Below are 18,943 nucleotides of genomic sequence, written 5' to 3' on the forward strand. Positions count from 1 at the left end.
GTGCTGCCACTGCTAGAGCCTGAGACAAAGGTGTTGTGTTTCCCTTCCAGGGTGACTTCTCCATCTGTTCTGCTCCCTGCTCTCCTTGCTACAGAGATGCATTTGTAGTCGGTATGGCAGACTTGATTTCACCCACCTTCAGGCAGCAGTATGCACTGCTAGTTTCCCTATAACAGACTTCTCAACCGTGTTAGGTTAGGAGCTGTCTCTGCTAATTGAGCGTGAACTAAGCCTACCTCCTTGGCTGACTCTGTGGACTTTTCCATGGCAGTAATAAAAGCAACCTCTGACACCGCACTGTGAAATTGCATGTCCCAGCTCCAAAGTATCAGAGCAGAAAGGTTTCTCAGTACAACAGCTTTGAGAATCAAAATGGGCAGCAGAACACCTTTCTTCCTTAACCTCATTATGAGAAATAGTGAAACGATTTGAGCTGAGTTCAGCCTGAGGCAGACGTCTGGCATGGAAAACTTCCGTCTCAAAGTTCAGGTGAGAAAGTGATAAGCAACCAGAAGAAAATGTTCATGACATAAAACAATATCTACTTTAGGGGATACTATATGATCTTCTACTTGTATTTGTACACTGGGATGAACATTGTATACTCACCACAAACATCACTCTCTAAGACTATGCAGATTATGGAAAAATGCCCATGTATGAGTTTCTCAGTCAGTTGCCAGCACTGCAAGTTAATCTCAATCTCTTAGCGCCCTTTTGGTCTAATCCTGAAAAGAAGTGAGCGATTTTGCTGAACTGAGTTATTTTTATGATATATGGACAAACATTCACTAAGGGATAGGCTGAAAATACTAATTAATTTTCATTCCTGACCTAAGCAAGATTTCCAGCTTTTAAATGTGACAGCCTACTGTAATAGCCTTCAGTGCCACCTGGCATCTAGAGCTATTTTTACTGCATAAGCCTAATTTCCATCAGAACAAGGTTCAATATGACCTTTATATAATGTTCTGATTTAGTCTATATTTTGCTTGGAATACATGGAAAAGTAATTAACAAGTTAGCTTCAGGCACTGAAGAATAAAATATGCACTTCAAGAAGAAAAAGAAAAGGAATTGTTACAAATGTGTAAACGAAGTTAAGCAAGAGAGTAAATCTGTTACAGACCCTGGGGGAACGGCAAATCCTTTCCCTTAGAATACTAAGGAAAGATGTTTTTCCTCTTCGAAATGTGTGAAACAGAATAGATTTGCATACCGCAGCAAAATTATTGTGCCCCAAAAGACAGCCTGAGAGTACACTGTCACAAAACTACAACACTTTGGATGCTGCTGTACAGCAGGCAGTAAATTGAATTCCTTGAGACTAGACCAGATGCATCCTTGAGGTTTTGAGGGTGAGAGAGTAACCAGATTAAGTATCTCATGAACTTTTTGGAAAGTTTCATTTCAATAAGCAAGGGACATCTGGTTTTGTTTTTTTTTTTTCTTTTCTGATAATTATCAAAGGAGTTACAATTTCAACTTCTTGCAATCAATAGAAGGCCATTGGGGCATTATTTTCAGGAAGAAGAGATACCCTTTGTGAAATCTAATTTCATTCCCACAATCAGTTAAGTATTTTTAAGGCAAACATACAGTATAGTTAGCATAGAAGGATATAAGGATAATTCCTATGTAAATATTAATCTCAGTAGGATCTCAAATGTTTTTCATTTGAACTCATAATGTAGTCCTCAGAGAATCAGTGACATCTTGCCAGCACTTTCACCAACTGGATCTCTTCTGCTCTTTGATGAACAGTGTATCACCAAATGGTAAAAGCATTTGCTGACATGAAGGAAGGAAAGACAATGAAAAATTGATTACAATATTCCTCTGTTCAAGCAAAAGACCTATCTAATATGTGAATCATAGAATCATAGAATGGTTTGGTTTGGAAGGGACCTTTAAAGACCATCTAGTTCCAACCCTCCTCGCCGTGGGCAGGGACACTAGACCAGGTTGCTCAAAGCCCCCTCCAACCTGGCCTTGAACACTTCCAGGGATGGGGCATCCACAACTTCTCTGCGTGACCTGTTCCAGTGTTTCACCACGCTCATCATAAAAAATTTTCTCCTTATGTCCCATCTGAATCTACCTGCTTTCTAAACTATCTAATATCAAACTATTCTAAACTGTCTAATATAAAGCTATCTAACATGGTGCTGAGTAAAACCTTCCTACCTTCCACCATAAATAGTTATGAAAAATAAAAATCTTAAAACTTTGATATTATTAATTTACTTCAAAATAAAAATAAACTGGGACAAGGGAAAACCTGGAATTTTAATAATCTTATGTCTAGTGTTTTAAATCTATGAAAAATGATAATTCAGCAAATTTTTAAATGCAAGGATATTTAGAACAACAAAAAGCACTTATTTTTTGCCAAAAATGTGGCTCAGATTTTTACAGCACTTTTACAATACAAATTCTATTCTGATTTTTTTAAACTCACCATGTCCCATGAACAATTTTATTTCTGAGGAACCAATAATTTCACCAGAAAATTGATAAAAAATTCTACTTATAGCTAATACAAGATTGCGTACTGGTTTTAAATATATGCATTAGTAATGTTTAGCACTTATGCCTAGCAAATGCACATTAAACACGTTGCTTTATTGTCTCTATCCTGTCAATTTCCAGAGGTCCAGAAGGGGAAACCCAACCCATGACATAGCCATCTTGTTATGGGAAGGAGTACATAATTTCCATTCTATCATACACTATAAGCTAGAAAGTAGCTGCTGGCTTGGCTTTGCCATTTCACCATGCTACGCATAAGAACAGAGTCAGCGTGTGAGTACTGGGACACTATGTCAAGGAAGGGCTTCTGGGTCTGAAACCTACATGAGAAACTGCTCCTTTCACAGTAAAGGCTCCCACTAAATGCAGGGACAATCCCTGGGAAGCAGTGGAAGTCATGGAAGCAACGTTATTTCTTCCTAATGTGCTAGTAGTCTAAGTCAAATTTACCTAAATGTTAATGTGAATAAAAGAAAGAAATCTGAAAAACAAGTAGAAAAGAAAACAGAACTCCATTATTACTACAGAAGTCTACAGGATGTCTAATAGGAAAACTAATAGGGTCTCTCTTAAGAAGCATCTAGGCTATGTCCAGTAAGTCAGGTTTGAAATATCTATTGGTTAAAATAATTTGTAACTACTTTTAATTTTTCATCTTTTTCAATCATTTTTGTTTTCCAAACACAATGACTGATCCATAGTTTCTTGTTCTGCAAATAGGTTCCAAGGCAAACACCAAGGCAAGATACTATGGTGCCCTGCTTTAAAAGGCTTCTTAAACACAAGAAATCCAGGGAAGAAACAAAGCACCAGGTTTAATAGCCAGAGAAACCTGGAGTTTTCTTAACAGAAACAAACCAAAACACATAACTTGGAAGCAATTTAGATTTAGTTATTGCTTAACACCATGCCCATAGAGTAAGGTTAATGGGCAAATCTTAAGATTTTTAGATGTCTATTTTTTTATGACTTTTTGATAACTCTTAAGTGCTACCTCTAGTAGAACTTTCTTCCTGGAACTTTTGCTATTGTGCTTTTTCATTCTAATCCTTTCATTTCTTTTTCTGAATTAAAGTTCACTCTAGAGACTTTCCAATAGAAGTCCCCTTCTCCACTTTATATGGCATTTTCAACTTCTGTTGTTTCTCAAAAGTGATTTTTTCCCCTTGTTTTTTACTTCTTTAGGAAAAAATGCTAGAATAACTTTTATAGAAGTTGAAATTCTAAACAAGGAAGGGAACGGATTAAATATCACATGGAATTGTAGAATAGTAATATTATTTTCCATGGGAAAAAATGGACTGCTTGTAGTAGTTACACACAGATATACAATGCAGCTGTCCATACATGTACATACTGTGCCACAATGTTGTTGTAGGGATTACTTTTCACTAATGACTTTGAAGAAGAAATTTCTGTCATATATTCAGTCTACCATCTCTTCAACACCTAAATTTCATTAAAACAATATTAAACTCAAACTGTAAAAGAGCTTTTATTGTCATGAAAGTCTAATTACATTTGCATATTGTATATAGATGGAATACAAAGACACAGGTGCCAGTCACCTAAAACACTAGGCTTAAAAAAAAAATCAGTGACAAAAGCAAGGAATGGCTTCAGTTAAGTGATGATCTCAAAGGGCATGTATTTATTTTAGTCAAAGTCAAAGTGTAAAGGCAAGTGTACAAAGTGCCACATGTTATGCTGTACTCTGCCTCATTGTGTCTTGGAAGAATTACACTTTGGTATCTTTAGAAATTATTCCAGACTCCTTGAGGAGAGGGTGGGAATACACAAAACCACAGAGAAACATTTTTCAGAGGCAAAGCTTCAAACAGCAGGACATCCAACAGAAGCAGCAAAGTGCACTCGCAGCCCAGAAAGCCAACCGTATCCTGGGCTGCACCCAAAGAAGCATGGCCAGCAGGTCGAGGGAGGTGACTCTCTTCCTCTACTCTGCTCTCATGAGACCCCACCTGGAGTACTGCGTTCTGCTCTGGGGCCCCCAACATAAGAAGGACATGGACCTGTTGGAGCGAGTCCAGAGGAGGGCCACGAAGATGATCAGAAGGCTGGAATACCTCTTCTATGAAGACAGGCTGAGAGAGTCGGGGTTGTTCAGCCTGGAGAAGAGAAGGCTCTGGGGAGAGCTTATAGCAGCATTCCAGTACCTAAAGGGGGCCTACAAGAAATCTGGAGAGGGACTTTTACAAGGGCATCTAGTGATAGGACAAGGGGTAATGGCTTTAAACTGAAGGAGGGTAGATTTAGATTAGATACAAGGAAGAAATTCTTTACTGTGAGGGTGGTGAGACACTGGAACAGGTTGCACAGAGAAGCTGTGGATGCCCCCTCCCTGGAAGTGTTCAAGGCCAGGTTGGATGGGGCTCTGAGCAACCTGGTCTAGCAGAAGGTAACCCTGCCCATGGCAGAGGGGTTGGAACTAGATGAACTTTATGGTCCCTTCCAACCCAAACCGTTCTATGATTCTATGATTCTAAGTTGATACATTAGGCTTAAAAACAAATTTCAACAAAGCAATCTCCTCCTAGTTCAATAAACAGCTTTAAAAGACTCATGCCACATGTGTAGATGGGAAAAGAAACATGGAAACAAATCTCCAAGAGAACTGTCCTGAGATTTTCCTAGCTTTCTTTCACAGGATGCATGAACTTCTGGTAAAACTGTTTAATTGATCTGAAACTCAAAATAAATTAACAGATACGCAGAAGTGGCTCAAAATAGAGTGTTTAGATGTCTATGGCAACATAAAATGATAGGTATTTAACTGGAATGGAAAAAGAGATCTAGATCAATGCTTATCCAGAAGTAGGGCTAAGGAAAACCTTGTTGAAACTGTGAGGATCATTTGAAAAACACCTTGGTTTAGCTTTGGTTAAAAAGTATGCAAAAAATAAGTATGCTTTGCCTTAGATGAAATATGTTTAATGAGTTGTAATTACAGTTATTAGACTGAAGCGTTCTGAAACTGAAAGAACCCCTGTGAAGTACCATTTCTATAAAGGTATTTATTTCTATAAAGGCATTTATTATTTCAGGATTATTAATCTTCAACCTAGTGGTTGCAACAATCAGGAGTAAAATTTAGTAACTTCAGGTCTCCGAGATTACTCACGGAGGGCGTTGTCAGAAAAGCTAGACTCTATCCCAGAGAGCAGAGTAGGGGAAATAGTATTGTTTTACCCTTTTGACTGAATAGAAAAAGAAATTCTAGTTTTGATGCTGATCACAGGTCAATTAAAAGTTTATGATATTTATAAAACGTTCAAATAATGTTTATAATCTTCATAAAATCAATGGATTAGCTGCAATTTATCGTACCTCATATTCTTTAACAAGTAAAGGTATTGTTTGGAAAAATACTACGTTGCCCTGCAGTTAATCTTCTCACCTTCCATCCCCTGCAACTGTTACACTAAATGCAGCCTCTCATCTCGGAGTGTTTAGAAGACAATCATAAGGTACTTCTAATGATTTTGAATGCTAAGTGATGACTTCTGGGCCTTGCAGCTGGAAGTGTGTGTATACCTCCTCCCCAACACTACCGGATCAGCGCTAGAATCAGGAGGTTAATTACACTCCACTAAGATAAACGTCACAAACTGGAGGAAACATTCTGCTTTTTTTTGGAAAAGAGCAAAATCTGGTAGCTGACAGAACTTCCTTTCTGCCTATACAAGGCACATCCCACTGAAATTAGTGTGAAAGGCTCTCGGTGACTGCATGAGGCTTTGTATGCAGTTTCTATTTATTTTTCAGCACCCCTGCATCTTTCAAACTGCATGACTTCCTTCCTGCTCTGAGGAAAAGGTATCTGTTTTAGGCAGAACACACACCTTTGTAAATGTCAATAGAATCTGAGAAATAAGTGGTATTAAAACAATCAAAACAACAACATCTGATCATATCTTAAAGCAAAATCAATAGAAACTATAAATTATAAAGCATCTGAAGAGCTAATATTGTTTATTAAATTTTAAGATATAAATTAATGTTAAGCAAAGAACAATTGCACTTCATGAATAGATTTTCCTCTGGAAAAGCTAGAACAAGTAATATCTTTATAACAAAGGTTTAAAAATAACTTCATTTTCACATGCATGCCCTTCATCACTAAATTTAAAACTTTTTTCCTGCTCTTAATGCAACAGTCTGGTTTTGATTTTGACTTCCCCAGGAGCAAGATAGTGCACTTTTTTGTTAAAATTTATATTGCGTTTCTAGGTTGCGCTTTCTCTGCACCTAATTTAAGCTCCAAATCTAGCAAACACATCCTTAAACACATGCTCACAAAGACAGTAGATCTACTACGCACTGCCATTCAAATACGAACTACGTACTTCACTGCTTTGCTGAGGAAGATCCAAAACGAACTATGTGCGCCTGTGCAGAAAATTATTGTTTCATCTTATGGAATTTATAAAAAACAGTATCTATACTTAAATATAGCTTATTTTGATCATAGTCACGTTTCATGCAAATGTAGAGATGGGTTACACTCTTTTAACATCTAGCAGAAGAGTTTAAGATACAAAGTTCACTACTCAAGGCAGAGACTATAATTGTTTTCCCAAAGGTCGAAATTTTCATTTGAATAGGAAAAAAAATTAATTCTGTGCCTGGAGTTTAGTCAAATTAATTCCTTCAAAAAGCTTCAGATTAATCAAATTTTTCCCAAGAAAATAATTGTTTCAAAAACAATTCCCAAAGAACCTAATCATGTGAAGTATCAATGTCCTAGAACCAGATTAAATAACAGAAAGTGCTACTGTTACATTAATTCACTTACTTTTGCAGGTATTTAGTCATGTTCCCTTATAACATAATTTCTGAGCAGTTGAGATTTATTTGCACAAATGTTTACAAATATGTGTTTTGTCTCGTATTGTAAATCTACCATGTACCATTTATGCCAGAGGCATTTGTTCATCTGTCCAAATGAAAGAACAAAAACATTCTGGTGCTGTATGTTTGTGTACTTCTAGCTGTTGATTCATCTGTGTGGGAATATCTACCCACATTGCTGTATCAGTGCAACTCCCACACGTATACTCTTACTGCAAACAGCATCCTCTCATGGAATAACTAGCATGAAAAGGTCACCACTCTTTCCATGAAGAGTTTTCATACAGAAAGTTACACTGGTATAGGTATTACTGCATAGATAATTGTGGCACATTTTTAGATGCCAAGAAACCCTGAAACGCTAAGAACCATAACAATAAAAATAATGACTAAAAATTAGGTGCAACTCATTCAGCCAACCACAAGTAAGTAAATGACTTGAGTTTGAAACATATCTGATCAAGTATCGGGGGAAAATATTTGAAAAAACACTGGTGTAAAAGATGTTATCAATAATGGGTGAATGCAGGGAGACTATGAACGTTTAGGAATATTCTCTGATGGAGCAATGCTGAAAAGACATTCGTTGTAAATTACTGGCTGAGCTTTGTTGAACACAAGAATTATGTGGAGAAATAAACAAAGCAGAGTAAAACAAAGCAGTCAGAAGTGATTAAAAACAACCCATTTAAACGAATACAAAAGCAAACAAAACAATGTCATCTGGCACTCCAAAAGGTAAGGGCTCCTGAGGAACTGAATATGGAATCTGTAGGCTTCTGTGAAACTATTGAAATTTCAGCTGTTCATTAACAGTGATCTGTAGTGGAGACCATGTGGCTGTCTTATAAATTCCACTTCTCTCCTTTTACCCATTTTCAGCTGTTATCTGGTTAGCTTGGCCAGGACACAGTTATGGGCCTTCACAAAAAACAGCAGTGATGTTCAAAATGCAAAGAGGGAGGCCATATCTTCATGAGACACTCCACTGGTCGCAACAGGAATGATGGTTTTACAATGCACAGCCATAGCAAGATTGTCTTGAACGTCACCACAGCATATTCATATATGCCTCTAAACTCCACCTCTACAAAATGTGCGTACTTAAACCAATTCCATAAAGGGAAAAAAGGGTACTTTTTTTATTTTCTATGTAAAAAAAATGCCCTTTTGTAACTGACACTTCTATTGAGCAGCTGCAACGGGTTCCTATTAAGATATTTTCCATGAAAATTTCAAGACTGACAGATCTCTCAAGAAAGGGATAGTTGAAGGCTGATACTTAATAATTATAATATATACTCCTCAGGGGCGTGTTAGTACTCTACAGTTCTTTCCCAAACTCTTCCTTTCTCTGTTTTGCAGTGTTTTTTCTCATCTCAGTCATGCTTTCTTTGCATTCCACTACTATCTTCATGTTAAAAGCTCCCTTTCGCTTCTTTCTCTATTCAGTGCTAGTCTTAACTATTCTCCCTCTCTCACATTCTACTCTTGGCTTTGTTCTCCGTCCTTTCATTTATTATTCTCCACCGTACCCTAATTACTTATATTGCTCCCAAGTTGTAGGTTAGTGTTGTAAACAGTGCTCAATCCTTCCTTGCCATCTTCCTTTCTTCATTCACTTTCCTTACCTTTTCTCCTGTGGTCCTCTGGAGACCTTTACTTCTTTTAACAAGCCACTATAAAGTGACTCCCTATTCATCTGGTGTTTTAGCTCACTGAGTTTATATAACTCAATGCCATTTCAAATATATTAAGCTGTTTAGTGGCATTCTTCTTTGGTACATCGTCTTCTTTTTCTTTAAATACTCCCAAGCTAATGGATTGCCAATTAATTAGAAATACTTAATCTTTGCAACAGAATAAACACTACGTGCTTGTGTCTCTTGGGGAGCTCCTAAACTAATTTTTATGACTGTGTTGTTAACCGTTCTCACTACTTGGCAGCCTGTCAATGGAAATAAAAGTTCACTGAGCAGATATCCAGGCCATAGTTATCAGAATGTCTTCTTTGAGCAGGATGCTTCTGCACCCGCTGTCCTTCCCTTCCTTCACTGCTCATTCCCAGGCTTCACTGTCTTTAAGGATGCCAGTTCTGGGGGTCACACAGACGATTGAGCTTCACCAGCATAAAGATAAAAAAGTAGCACAAACACTGATTTTTTTGAACTCCTGATTGCTTTTGACCTGGTTTGTTGTGTGAAGCCCGATGCACCAGCTTAAGCAAGGAAGAAGCAAAAAGGAAGGAACTATGGCAGGGAAGATTTTGAACCACTACTGGAGGAGTATATCTCCTACTGACTCCAAATTGAGGGTAAAAATGATGAAAGGAAGGGGATCAGACAGAAAAGAAAAGAACCCAACATTGATATGGCTATTTAGCATGTGTTATGCACAAGATAACCCTGGTTAAAATTATATAGAAAAAAAGGTAGCTGTCAAGGAGTCATTACCATGAGGCAGGTGTAATTATAAATTATTCATACCTGCTGAAGTTGGTTCCTCTTCAACTGAGGCTGTGCAAAAAGGAAGGGGGGGGGGGGGGGGAGAGGAAATGGAAGGGGAAGGGAGAGAGAGAAAAAGAGAGATGAAGAAATCCAAATAGTGCTAATTGTTATATTAATTACATTTTCTTAATATACAAACAACAAAGCATCATGAAAAAAAAAATCTTTATTCTAAATAGTTTGATCAACTTTAGTAACAGATGTTTCATCTTAGTGAAGAACTAAGCTAAAATAAGTTAAGATCTTAGCTTACATTCATAACATTACACTCTTAACCTTTCCCTCTAATTTAGCTAGTAGGATAGGCTTAGCACTGTAATAGCAATGCTAAACAGAAGAGTTTCAGTTAACTTCTCTGCAGTCAAATTCACTGCCAGAGCTAGTTGCTGCTGCTCTTTAGGTAAAGCCTTCTAAAAAATCGACCGCAGGAATCAGTTATCTGGTTAGCTAATGAAGACTGTTGTCTGATGACACAGCTAAGCCAGCTGCTGGTTAGCAGTTAATGAGAGGCACAGTCCACATCTTTTTCCCCATCTCTCCGTCCTCCAGCCCTTTCATTCCCTTCAGTTTCTTCCCAACTTTGTGCTGGCTGTAATGATTTAATGATCCTGAAATTAAGCTGTTAGGGAGCAAAAATGGCAGTTTTGGGGTTTTGTTTTTTGTTTTGTTTTTCTGGTAAGATGGGGGGTGGCAGTTGCCTGTTTGACTTTCCAATTCAGCTGTTTATTGTCTGAGGAAAGCAATAAAAACCCGTATCTTCATATGAGAACCTTTCCCTTTTGGCGATAGATAACCATTACATTGCCTTAAGTTACCATCAGAAAGCACCTTTGACTGCAGGCTATCTATTAGCTGTACATTCAAAAGAAAGAAACAGATGTATTCACAGTAAAACTGTATTTTAAAAGTACATCAGTGACCTAGTTCTTTCTCTCCTTGCAGTCAGTGTGTTTTATATACACATGCATCATAAAAATGGTCTTCTCACAGTCTTACAAAGTTTTCAATGACAGAAAAGGCAGCAATCAAGTGCTTCTCACTTGGATACTCTAAAAACACCTAGAAGTCTGAGAGGACTCTCCATAAATGTGATATAGAGACCCTCTTAAGATACTAAACACAGGTATCTATACTTCCATTTTTTCTCTTTTAACGAGTCTCTTCTACCTGTTGAAATGGAAGCTTCTTCTGTCTGATTTCTTGCAGAATCAGTTCCATACAAACAATGCTCCTACAGCCATGGCAGACATTGATCCATCCTGACAGCTTCAGAGATTGCACTGGGCATGGATAAAGATTTCAAACATTTTCTCAAAGATCAGTGCCATGCTTGGTAAACTGACTTCTTTGCCTTCAACATCACTCCATGTGTTATATTGGGAAGAATTAGGAAAGGAGCAGGAAGATCTTTCCTCTTTTTAGTGAAACCTCATCAGACATAGCAGAGACCTTGTAAACAGACACCAGTTGCATTTGAGACCAGCTATAAACCTTGGTTAATTCAGTACAATATTCTATATGCAATTGTATGTGACAACACTGGACACATCAGTTATTTCTAATTGCAGACTAGCAAGGTGTCCTTTTGGGGGCCGTCAAATCCAATCAATAGAAAATAATGAATTACTGTCTGAAGCACCAGCCAACTGTCTTGTCTCTAACTAAAGTTTCCTGAGATAAATAGGTGATTTTTATTTATATAGCTTGGTGTTCAAATAAACACTTAAGAAGGCTACATTACAAGAACAGTACATTACGAAATGCATAATCTAAAATGATCTAAACAGGGTATTTAACAGGATAACCCTTCCCTTTTGTAACTCCTCCTTCAGTGTCTAGATGTGTATTTTGAAACTAGATTAATCCATTTTGAGGTGTATATATGTAAAGATCACATCAAACTTTTAAGTTTTACAATAACATGTTCTTTTACTGTATAATTACTGAATTTAAGTAAAATGTGTTTATAACAGTAGAGGATTTCAAGACAATGAAAGAAAGAAGAGAAAATACCACCCTATTATTTTTAAATTGAACTAGTCAGATACATCATTAGATGTATCTGATTAGATGTATCAATTAGATACAACAACATGACAGCCCATTCCACAAAAAAGAAACTGAGTATTTAAAACTTAAGAACAACAGAATCAGAAGTAAATAAACAAACTACAATCTAAGTCAATCAAGCATATTGTAATTTCTCAAGGTGCTAGTGGCAGAGAAGATGACTACAGAAACAGAAGAGAACATGAAAGTTAGTTAGAAGTTCTGTTATTAAATTTTACAAATGCCCCAAATCTGTATTAGCTGCAATCTTAACTGCTGCTTGAGCAACAAATATTTAAAAGTACTAGTGACTGTGCATTAAAACTGGTTAAACAAAATTGTCCAATTATACAAAGAATATTCATTCCAGTAACAATTTTTTTGAGACTGCTATTTGAAAAATATTCTTAAACTTAATTATTGGGAAGAATACCAGCATTAGCAATTCAAAACTGAATTCTGTTATTACTCTGATGGTTGTTTGAGTGGGACCACTCTCCACTTAGGTACACATCTAAATAAAATAGGATAGCTGAATCTCAGCTGAAATAAATCATTCAGATGCCAAGACAGCTATGTCAATAACGTTACTTTACTGTTTATTTAATTATTTTTGACTACTTGATTGCTGGTTTAGGCTCTTTCAGGAATAGACTATGTTCATTTCTCATCTAAGACTAGAGTTAGTTACAACTGCTTTTGTAAAATGGAGAAGACCTAGTTCTACTTGTCAATACTGTATTTCTTAACCCTAGACAGAAATTAAAGATGCATATTAAAATTAGATATGAAAATGCAGTTATGAATTTGTTTGTATTTCATGAACATTTTTTTAAAAATCAAATGAACTTTATCTCTTGCTATACATGCCAGGACTTTTTTCACCCCCCATAGCTTGATAAACCAGGCTTAAAGCCTTCAGTAAGCTATTGAATACTCAAAGAATACACTATTTTTGCTTTATCATACCAGCTCAAATGCAATGTCAGCACTCTTCTTTCCACTCGTTAAGTAAATGCACTAAATTACCATACCAAAAATTTCCTACACAACACCACTTTCTTTTTTTTCATCAGCAGTGATTTAAAACTTGAAGTTATTTTAAAAAGCTATTTATACAGTGAGTCATCTCCATAGTAATTATCTGTAATTTACTTTCTTTACTTATTTCAGAGGGGTGGAGAGGGAGTAAGCTGGAATTGTCTTGTTCAACTGAGCTGGCACAAGCTGGTGACTCACTATGCTGGGTGGTGGATCACCATCACCCTGGCTTTCTCCTTCTGACTCCAGAGCAGTGAGACTTGCACAGAGGAGCCAGGTATTTGACAAAAAAGCCCCCCAAACAGTCACAGACATCCCCAAGTCACGGTCTGATAACAGCATTGCATGATCTTAAACTGTAAACTACTCTGCAGCTTTAATGCAATTTCAATAACATTTTCTTCCCGTTTTAATGCATTATTGACAAAATATAATAAGACATATGGCAGCACAAACATTAGTTTTTACCTTCTTAGAGAAAATCTGATGTTCATTTGGGAAAACCTAATCATGTTTTCCCTAGAGGTGAATAATACTGCAGGATATTGGGGGGAGAAAAATCCAAGAAGACATGGGCAGATTTGGAAAGGATATACCAGGATATGTATCATCCAACATATATTAGCTTAAGAGAGACAATGTAAGAAGGCAATCCTTGGATAGTATCCGAATACCTATGCCACACTTGTGATTATTTCTGTTACAAAGGTAGAAGCCTTGACAGGTCTGGGAAAAATCTGAACTTTGAAGCATAGGAAAGTTGAGGGAGGCAGATTCAGTGTTACAGTGTGCTATATCACATTATATATTATAACACATTACATTAGTTTTGTGTTTATATTAAGGCTTGTGTTAATTTTATATTAATGTGAAATGTTTGTCTTTAACAATCAAATAAAATGTAAGCCTCACATATAAAAGAATAAACTTAAGATATGGAAAAGGCTATGCAACAGCTCTACAAAATTATCCAAATGAACCACCTGTGAAGAGCAGAATCCAAGAGCAAATAAAATTTTTCTGAATGCAATGTCAAAAATAAATGATATTCCCCTCAGCATCAAATCTCAGGGTCCCAGAGAACCTGCATGCTACCATGACTGACTGACTGACTTCTCAAAAACTCAGCATCAGTCATTCAGAATGTGATTTTAATACTACAGATGTTTCATTGAAAATATGTGCTTAAGAAGTCTGTCTCTTCACCTGCTCCCCATTCGACAGACTTCAGTTCATTTTTCCATAAACTAGCTCAATCTTCTTTGGTTCTCAACATGGCCCTGTGGGCAGTATTGGCATGACTGATGAGGCAACCCATCGTCAAGCAGAGAGCTGAAACAAGCTGTGTTTCCACCAAAGCCCCCCTTGCACCCAACCTCACTCTGTCCCACTCTGTCAGGTTAAATGTGCTAAAGACACCTCCAAGCCACAGCTCAGATGATTAACGCTGTCTCACCAACTCATAACAACTAACTCAACCAACTCAACTGGCTGCCACTGCAACAACTGATATAAATAATCGTCACCCCTAGTTATAAAGAGGAGGAGCAAACCCGAAGAAAACCAGATTGTTTTCAAGATGCATGAACCTGATGAACCTGGAAAATGCACCATTTATGCCAGTCGGTCAAAGATACATCTGTTAGTGTGAGTAAGAGGTTTTAACAGTGAGGTTGGGTTTGTTCAGTTACTGTGTGTCAATTGTAATTGTAGTACTGGGACACCAGCACACCCTTCACCATTCACAGGCCCTTGGAACAGCAGTGCCTCCTCTGCTTCAGCTGGCTGAGTTGTGTTTGCCAGCTATTCTTGAAAAACAAAACAAAACTAAACAAGAAGACACCAGGCAACTCACTAGTGCATGTCAGCAATGACTCACTATGAACAGATAAAACTCTGCTTCGATGACAGATGTTAAATGGAAAACAAAGTCATTAATTAAGAAACCCAAGAAATGCCTGTGGCACATAACAGAGGAAACCTATCACTGCATAGGTTTACATCCACTAAGCACTTAAGGTGTATGAAAAACTTACTCTTTCTTCTCCTCATTATTTTATTTCAAGAAATATATTTCTAACAAAAAGTGGGTATCTGAGCAAAATTTCAGGTATTATTAAAATCTAGAATACTAGTGTCTTAGAATGACAGCGTTGGAAATGACAATAGAGGTGGTTAATTAATTCTCGCTAGTTGTCTTTATTTTCTAAGCATCAGGGCCTGATGAAATACGAAAATAATGATAAAAATGAAACATTTTGAAATACGAATTAAAATATTTATTTAGATGAAATTCTATACTTTGCAGAAGACAAGATTAGATAATGATTTTTGTGGTTAGTGCCTTCACATGTACAAGTCTGTAGAACAAGGCAGTCAACGCAGTGCCCACTGAGCCTAGTATTTGGCAGGATGTTCTGCTTAAGGAAAACAGTGTAAAAAGATTTGGTTTTAAAACAATTATTCAGTTCTTAGTCAGCTGCAGCTCTTGCCAAGGTTTCAAGTGCTGCCAAAGGCACAACAGTACGTAAAGCCGCAATTCTGAAACCAGTAGTAGTCTGTCATGACTTGAAATATCACACAATTTTACATACACACACACGCTGCCATATGCAGTTTTGAGAAGATGTGCATGTTCCAAAAGAGCAAAGAATGTAATCAGAAAATATCTTATCACTTTTATGTACAAAACCAAGTGTACTCAAATAACTAAGTGACTAAGACTGTAAAAGAGTGTACAGTCGTCTTTGCTTCTTTAAATTTCTAGAACAGTCTCCAGCATCCAAATGCATAACCTTAAAATTAAATACTAAAAAAGGCTATAAAATATAGTTATGGTTAAGTAGGTAGCATCTGCTAGCATCTGTTACACTTATGGACGGAAAGCCTATCCAGGATACCCCCATAGTTACACACAGAAAGCTTCACCTTCCAAGCCAAACAATTTCATATTTTTATATTTCAGTCACTTGCCTTAAGCTTTTTCACTTGGTTGTTTTGTGTGTTTCAAGGGAAATTTGACTAGCTATTCTTACATGAATAGAGAACTTTAAAATAACATCATATATCACACTGCAGAGTAATAATGATGATGATGATAATTTTTATTTTATGGATATTCTTCCTCTTGGGAAAAAAAAACCCACAACCCACAATAAAAGCCCACTCAGATGCTCACAGCGTGTTTGAGTCTGGTTTTGGACTTGTACAGGAGGCTGGATTAGCCCTCACTGCAGATATGTACCCAAGTACTTGATCCAGGCCAAGTCAAAGGTACCTGGGTGCCATGCCAGATATACCATTCCTTTGTATTATGGGCTGAAAATGTGTTGCATCTCAATCCGCAGGGTGCTTTGATCTGCTTTTGAGAACAGTTTACTCAAAGCTGGGAAACTCCTGGCACTTGCTCTCTATGCAAGGGAGGAGAGCAAGGCTTTCTCAAAGGTACAAAAATTCAGGCTGAAATAAGGTGGGGCTGAGATAAGTCAAGGTTGACCAGGGTCTGAGCATCACCATATCTTCCACCAGAAATAAGAAGGTAGAATTACTACCATACTACTTGACAATACCCAATATCCAACATGCAATAGAATGAGGAAGGACTCAAAAGACAATAAACAATGCTCAAAACAGAGCAGAAAATAGCAATTAAGACAAATAAACCCCAACTCTACATGGTCCTGTAACACCAGATATCAACTTTAACGCATGAACTTTCTATGATAGTATTGTGTCATTTCTTACACCAGACTAACCTCAACCAGCCAGTCTGCTGCCAGCAAACTATGTTGAGATGGACCAGCTTGCGTCCCCGAAACACACACTAGGAAGTTCAATAAATACACAGGAAAAACCAACAACTTTTAAACCCTAAAATTTCATGACAACTACGTATCCTGCAATTTTCAGTGCTTTCCCAAATACTTCATTGGTTTTGGCAAATTTTCTAATATGCCAGTTACAAGGATTGTACTGACATCCTTTCTGGTGAAAGAAGCTGTATAAACCAACAAACAGACAACAATTTTATCATTACATGAAAAGCCTTTAGATTGCATTAAGACGAAATGAAAAGTATTCAGTAGTCACTGTTTCATAGAAAATACTCTACAACATATTAAACAAAACTGCATAGGACCATGGGCATACAGTTCTCAGTTCAAATGCCTTGCTTAGTTCACAGGCCCTACAGAAGAATTAACTTTTTTTTTTTTTAAATCCAAGTCTATAGTCCTCTTTTCAGCATGACTGAGGGCCGGCATACTGCTTTACTGAGATAATTTCCATGCAACACAATCTTCATCACAGCAAATTTGAGCTGTAAATTGTATAATGTGCCAAGAGGAGAATTCAAAGGAGCAGATGGCAGCTAAAATGAAGGATGTGGTGTTAGAGGAGTCCCATGCAGGGAGACATATTGCTTTGGTGCGGTATGTGTTTTTAATAGTTTTTGAGTAACTTCAGGAATGAGGAACAGGAAATACCCCACCATAAAGCTACGCAGCATGAATACGGGCATAGAAAAGAGAAAACTTGAGTGCTGGTGCAAGAAAGGCAAAGCAGATGTTTTCAAATGAATAAAACAATATTTTGATTGCCCAGGTAAATTTTGGAGACTGGAACATACTGCTTAAGGAATGATTGACATACCAGTATTCACTTCTAACTTTTCTGATTGGGCAGAAACAAAAGGAGATCCTATTTGTAGCTATTTGTACTTTGTAGCTAATACTGGCTTTATATTTAACTTCAGTACAACCGGAATAAATACCTAAATATATTTGAATCCATTATTGTTTAATACTGAAAAATATATGTTGAGAAATATATATGATGTAGACTGTGGCAAAACAGTGTCAATAATGTCCAGCTTCAATAAAACACTGCCCTCATCTAGATCTCAAAGCGTTTATTACCATATGTCTATGTTAAAAACATCGACAATGACTCAGAAAATATTGATTTATCTAAGGATATCTGCAGAGGCCATATTGAAACTGGACTTTTTCAAACCTAGCACATTGTTCCACCCTAAAATAGGAGTGACAAAGAAGCTTACTTTAAACCTGGGGCAGTTTGAACAAATTACTGTGCCCTAGACTGGTTTTACTGAGCACGCCAAGTTCTTTGCTGACAACTGTATTTCAACGAACAGAAATGCCAAAAGAGAAACATGCTTACATGTAACTGTAAAGATGTTTTTCTTTCTTACTGACACTAACATGGCTTTGCTATGTGCAGTGAAACAAGGCAAGAGAGAACACAGTGATAGGAGGTAAAAAAATACACCTGGCATGAGGTTTCTTTATTCTTCTCATAAATGCTACACTTTTCCCCTTAATTTGTCATCTATATACTATTCCTAATTTTTCAGAAAATAATTAAAACTTGAGTACTCAGGGCTTTTTCTCACGAACAAGCGAAGATAATTTACATTGATTTTTCTTTTATCTTCATGAATAATGCCACTAGAAGTCAAAAGTTTATCAGCTTCTCTGACTTCACCCTTGTAAGAAGCATTTTCACAGCAGCCGTCAGTCAGCACTCTGGTGCTCCTCCACACCTTTTAATTCTCATTAGTGTAGGAGTCAGCCCTATTGATTGTGAGCTGTTTTTTTTTTTTTTAACATTTTTTTCATCCTGAACATACAGATTTTCCAAAACCCACCTCACCCCTACTTTTCCATACGTTCCTTAGAGCAGGTTTATTCATTTTCCATGCACCTTCCATCAGAAACAGAGTTCTGCATTTTCAGAGGATGCTTAGCACCCGCACCAGCGGCTGCATTTCAAAAGCCGTTCCAACCAGCACCTCCCGCCATGAGAAGTAAGAGCAGTGAGGCTCTGGCGAGCTGTGTTAAAAATCTGTCCTTCATTCCTTTTGATTTTCCCTCTTCCATGCTGCAAACAGATGGCAAAACCTCTCCTTGTGTTACCCCCTTCCA

At 37.2% G+C, this 18,943-nt stretch overlaps 1 protein-coding gene across 2 annotated transcripts in view; it reads right to left on the reverse strand.

Annotated features, from left to right (window-relative positions):
* EDIL3 (EGF like repeats and discoidin domains 3) overlaps nucleotides 1–18,943 on the reverse strand; it is a 262,102-nt gene that overhangs the window by 147,996 nt on the left and 95,163 nt on the right. Inside the window, exon 3 of one of the 2 annotated variants that reach the window (XM_075527315.1) lies at nucleotides 9,888–9,917. The exons of the other annotated variant lie outside the window; for it this stretch is intronic. Coding sequence (XP_075383430.1) covers nucleotides 9,888–9,917 — 30 coding nt within the window. The remainder of the gene's footprint in view (nucleotides 1–9,887; nucleotides 9,918–18,943) is intronic. 2 annotated transcript variants of the gene reach the window in all.

Source organism: Mycteria americana, chromosome Z, assembly GCF_035582795.1.
Source record: "Mycteria americana isolate JAX WOST 10 ecotype Jacksonville Zoo and Gardens chromosome Z, USCA_MyAme_1.0, whole genome shotgun sequence".
NCBI lineage: Eukaryota > Metazoa > Chordata > Aves > Ciconiiformes > Ciconiidae > Mycteria > Mycteria americana.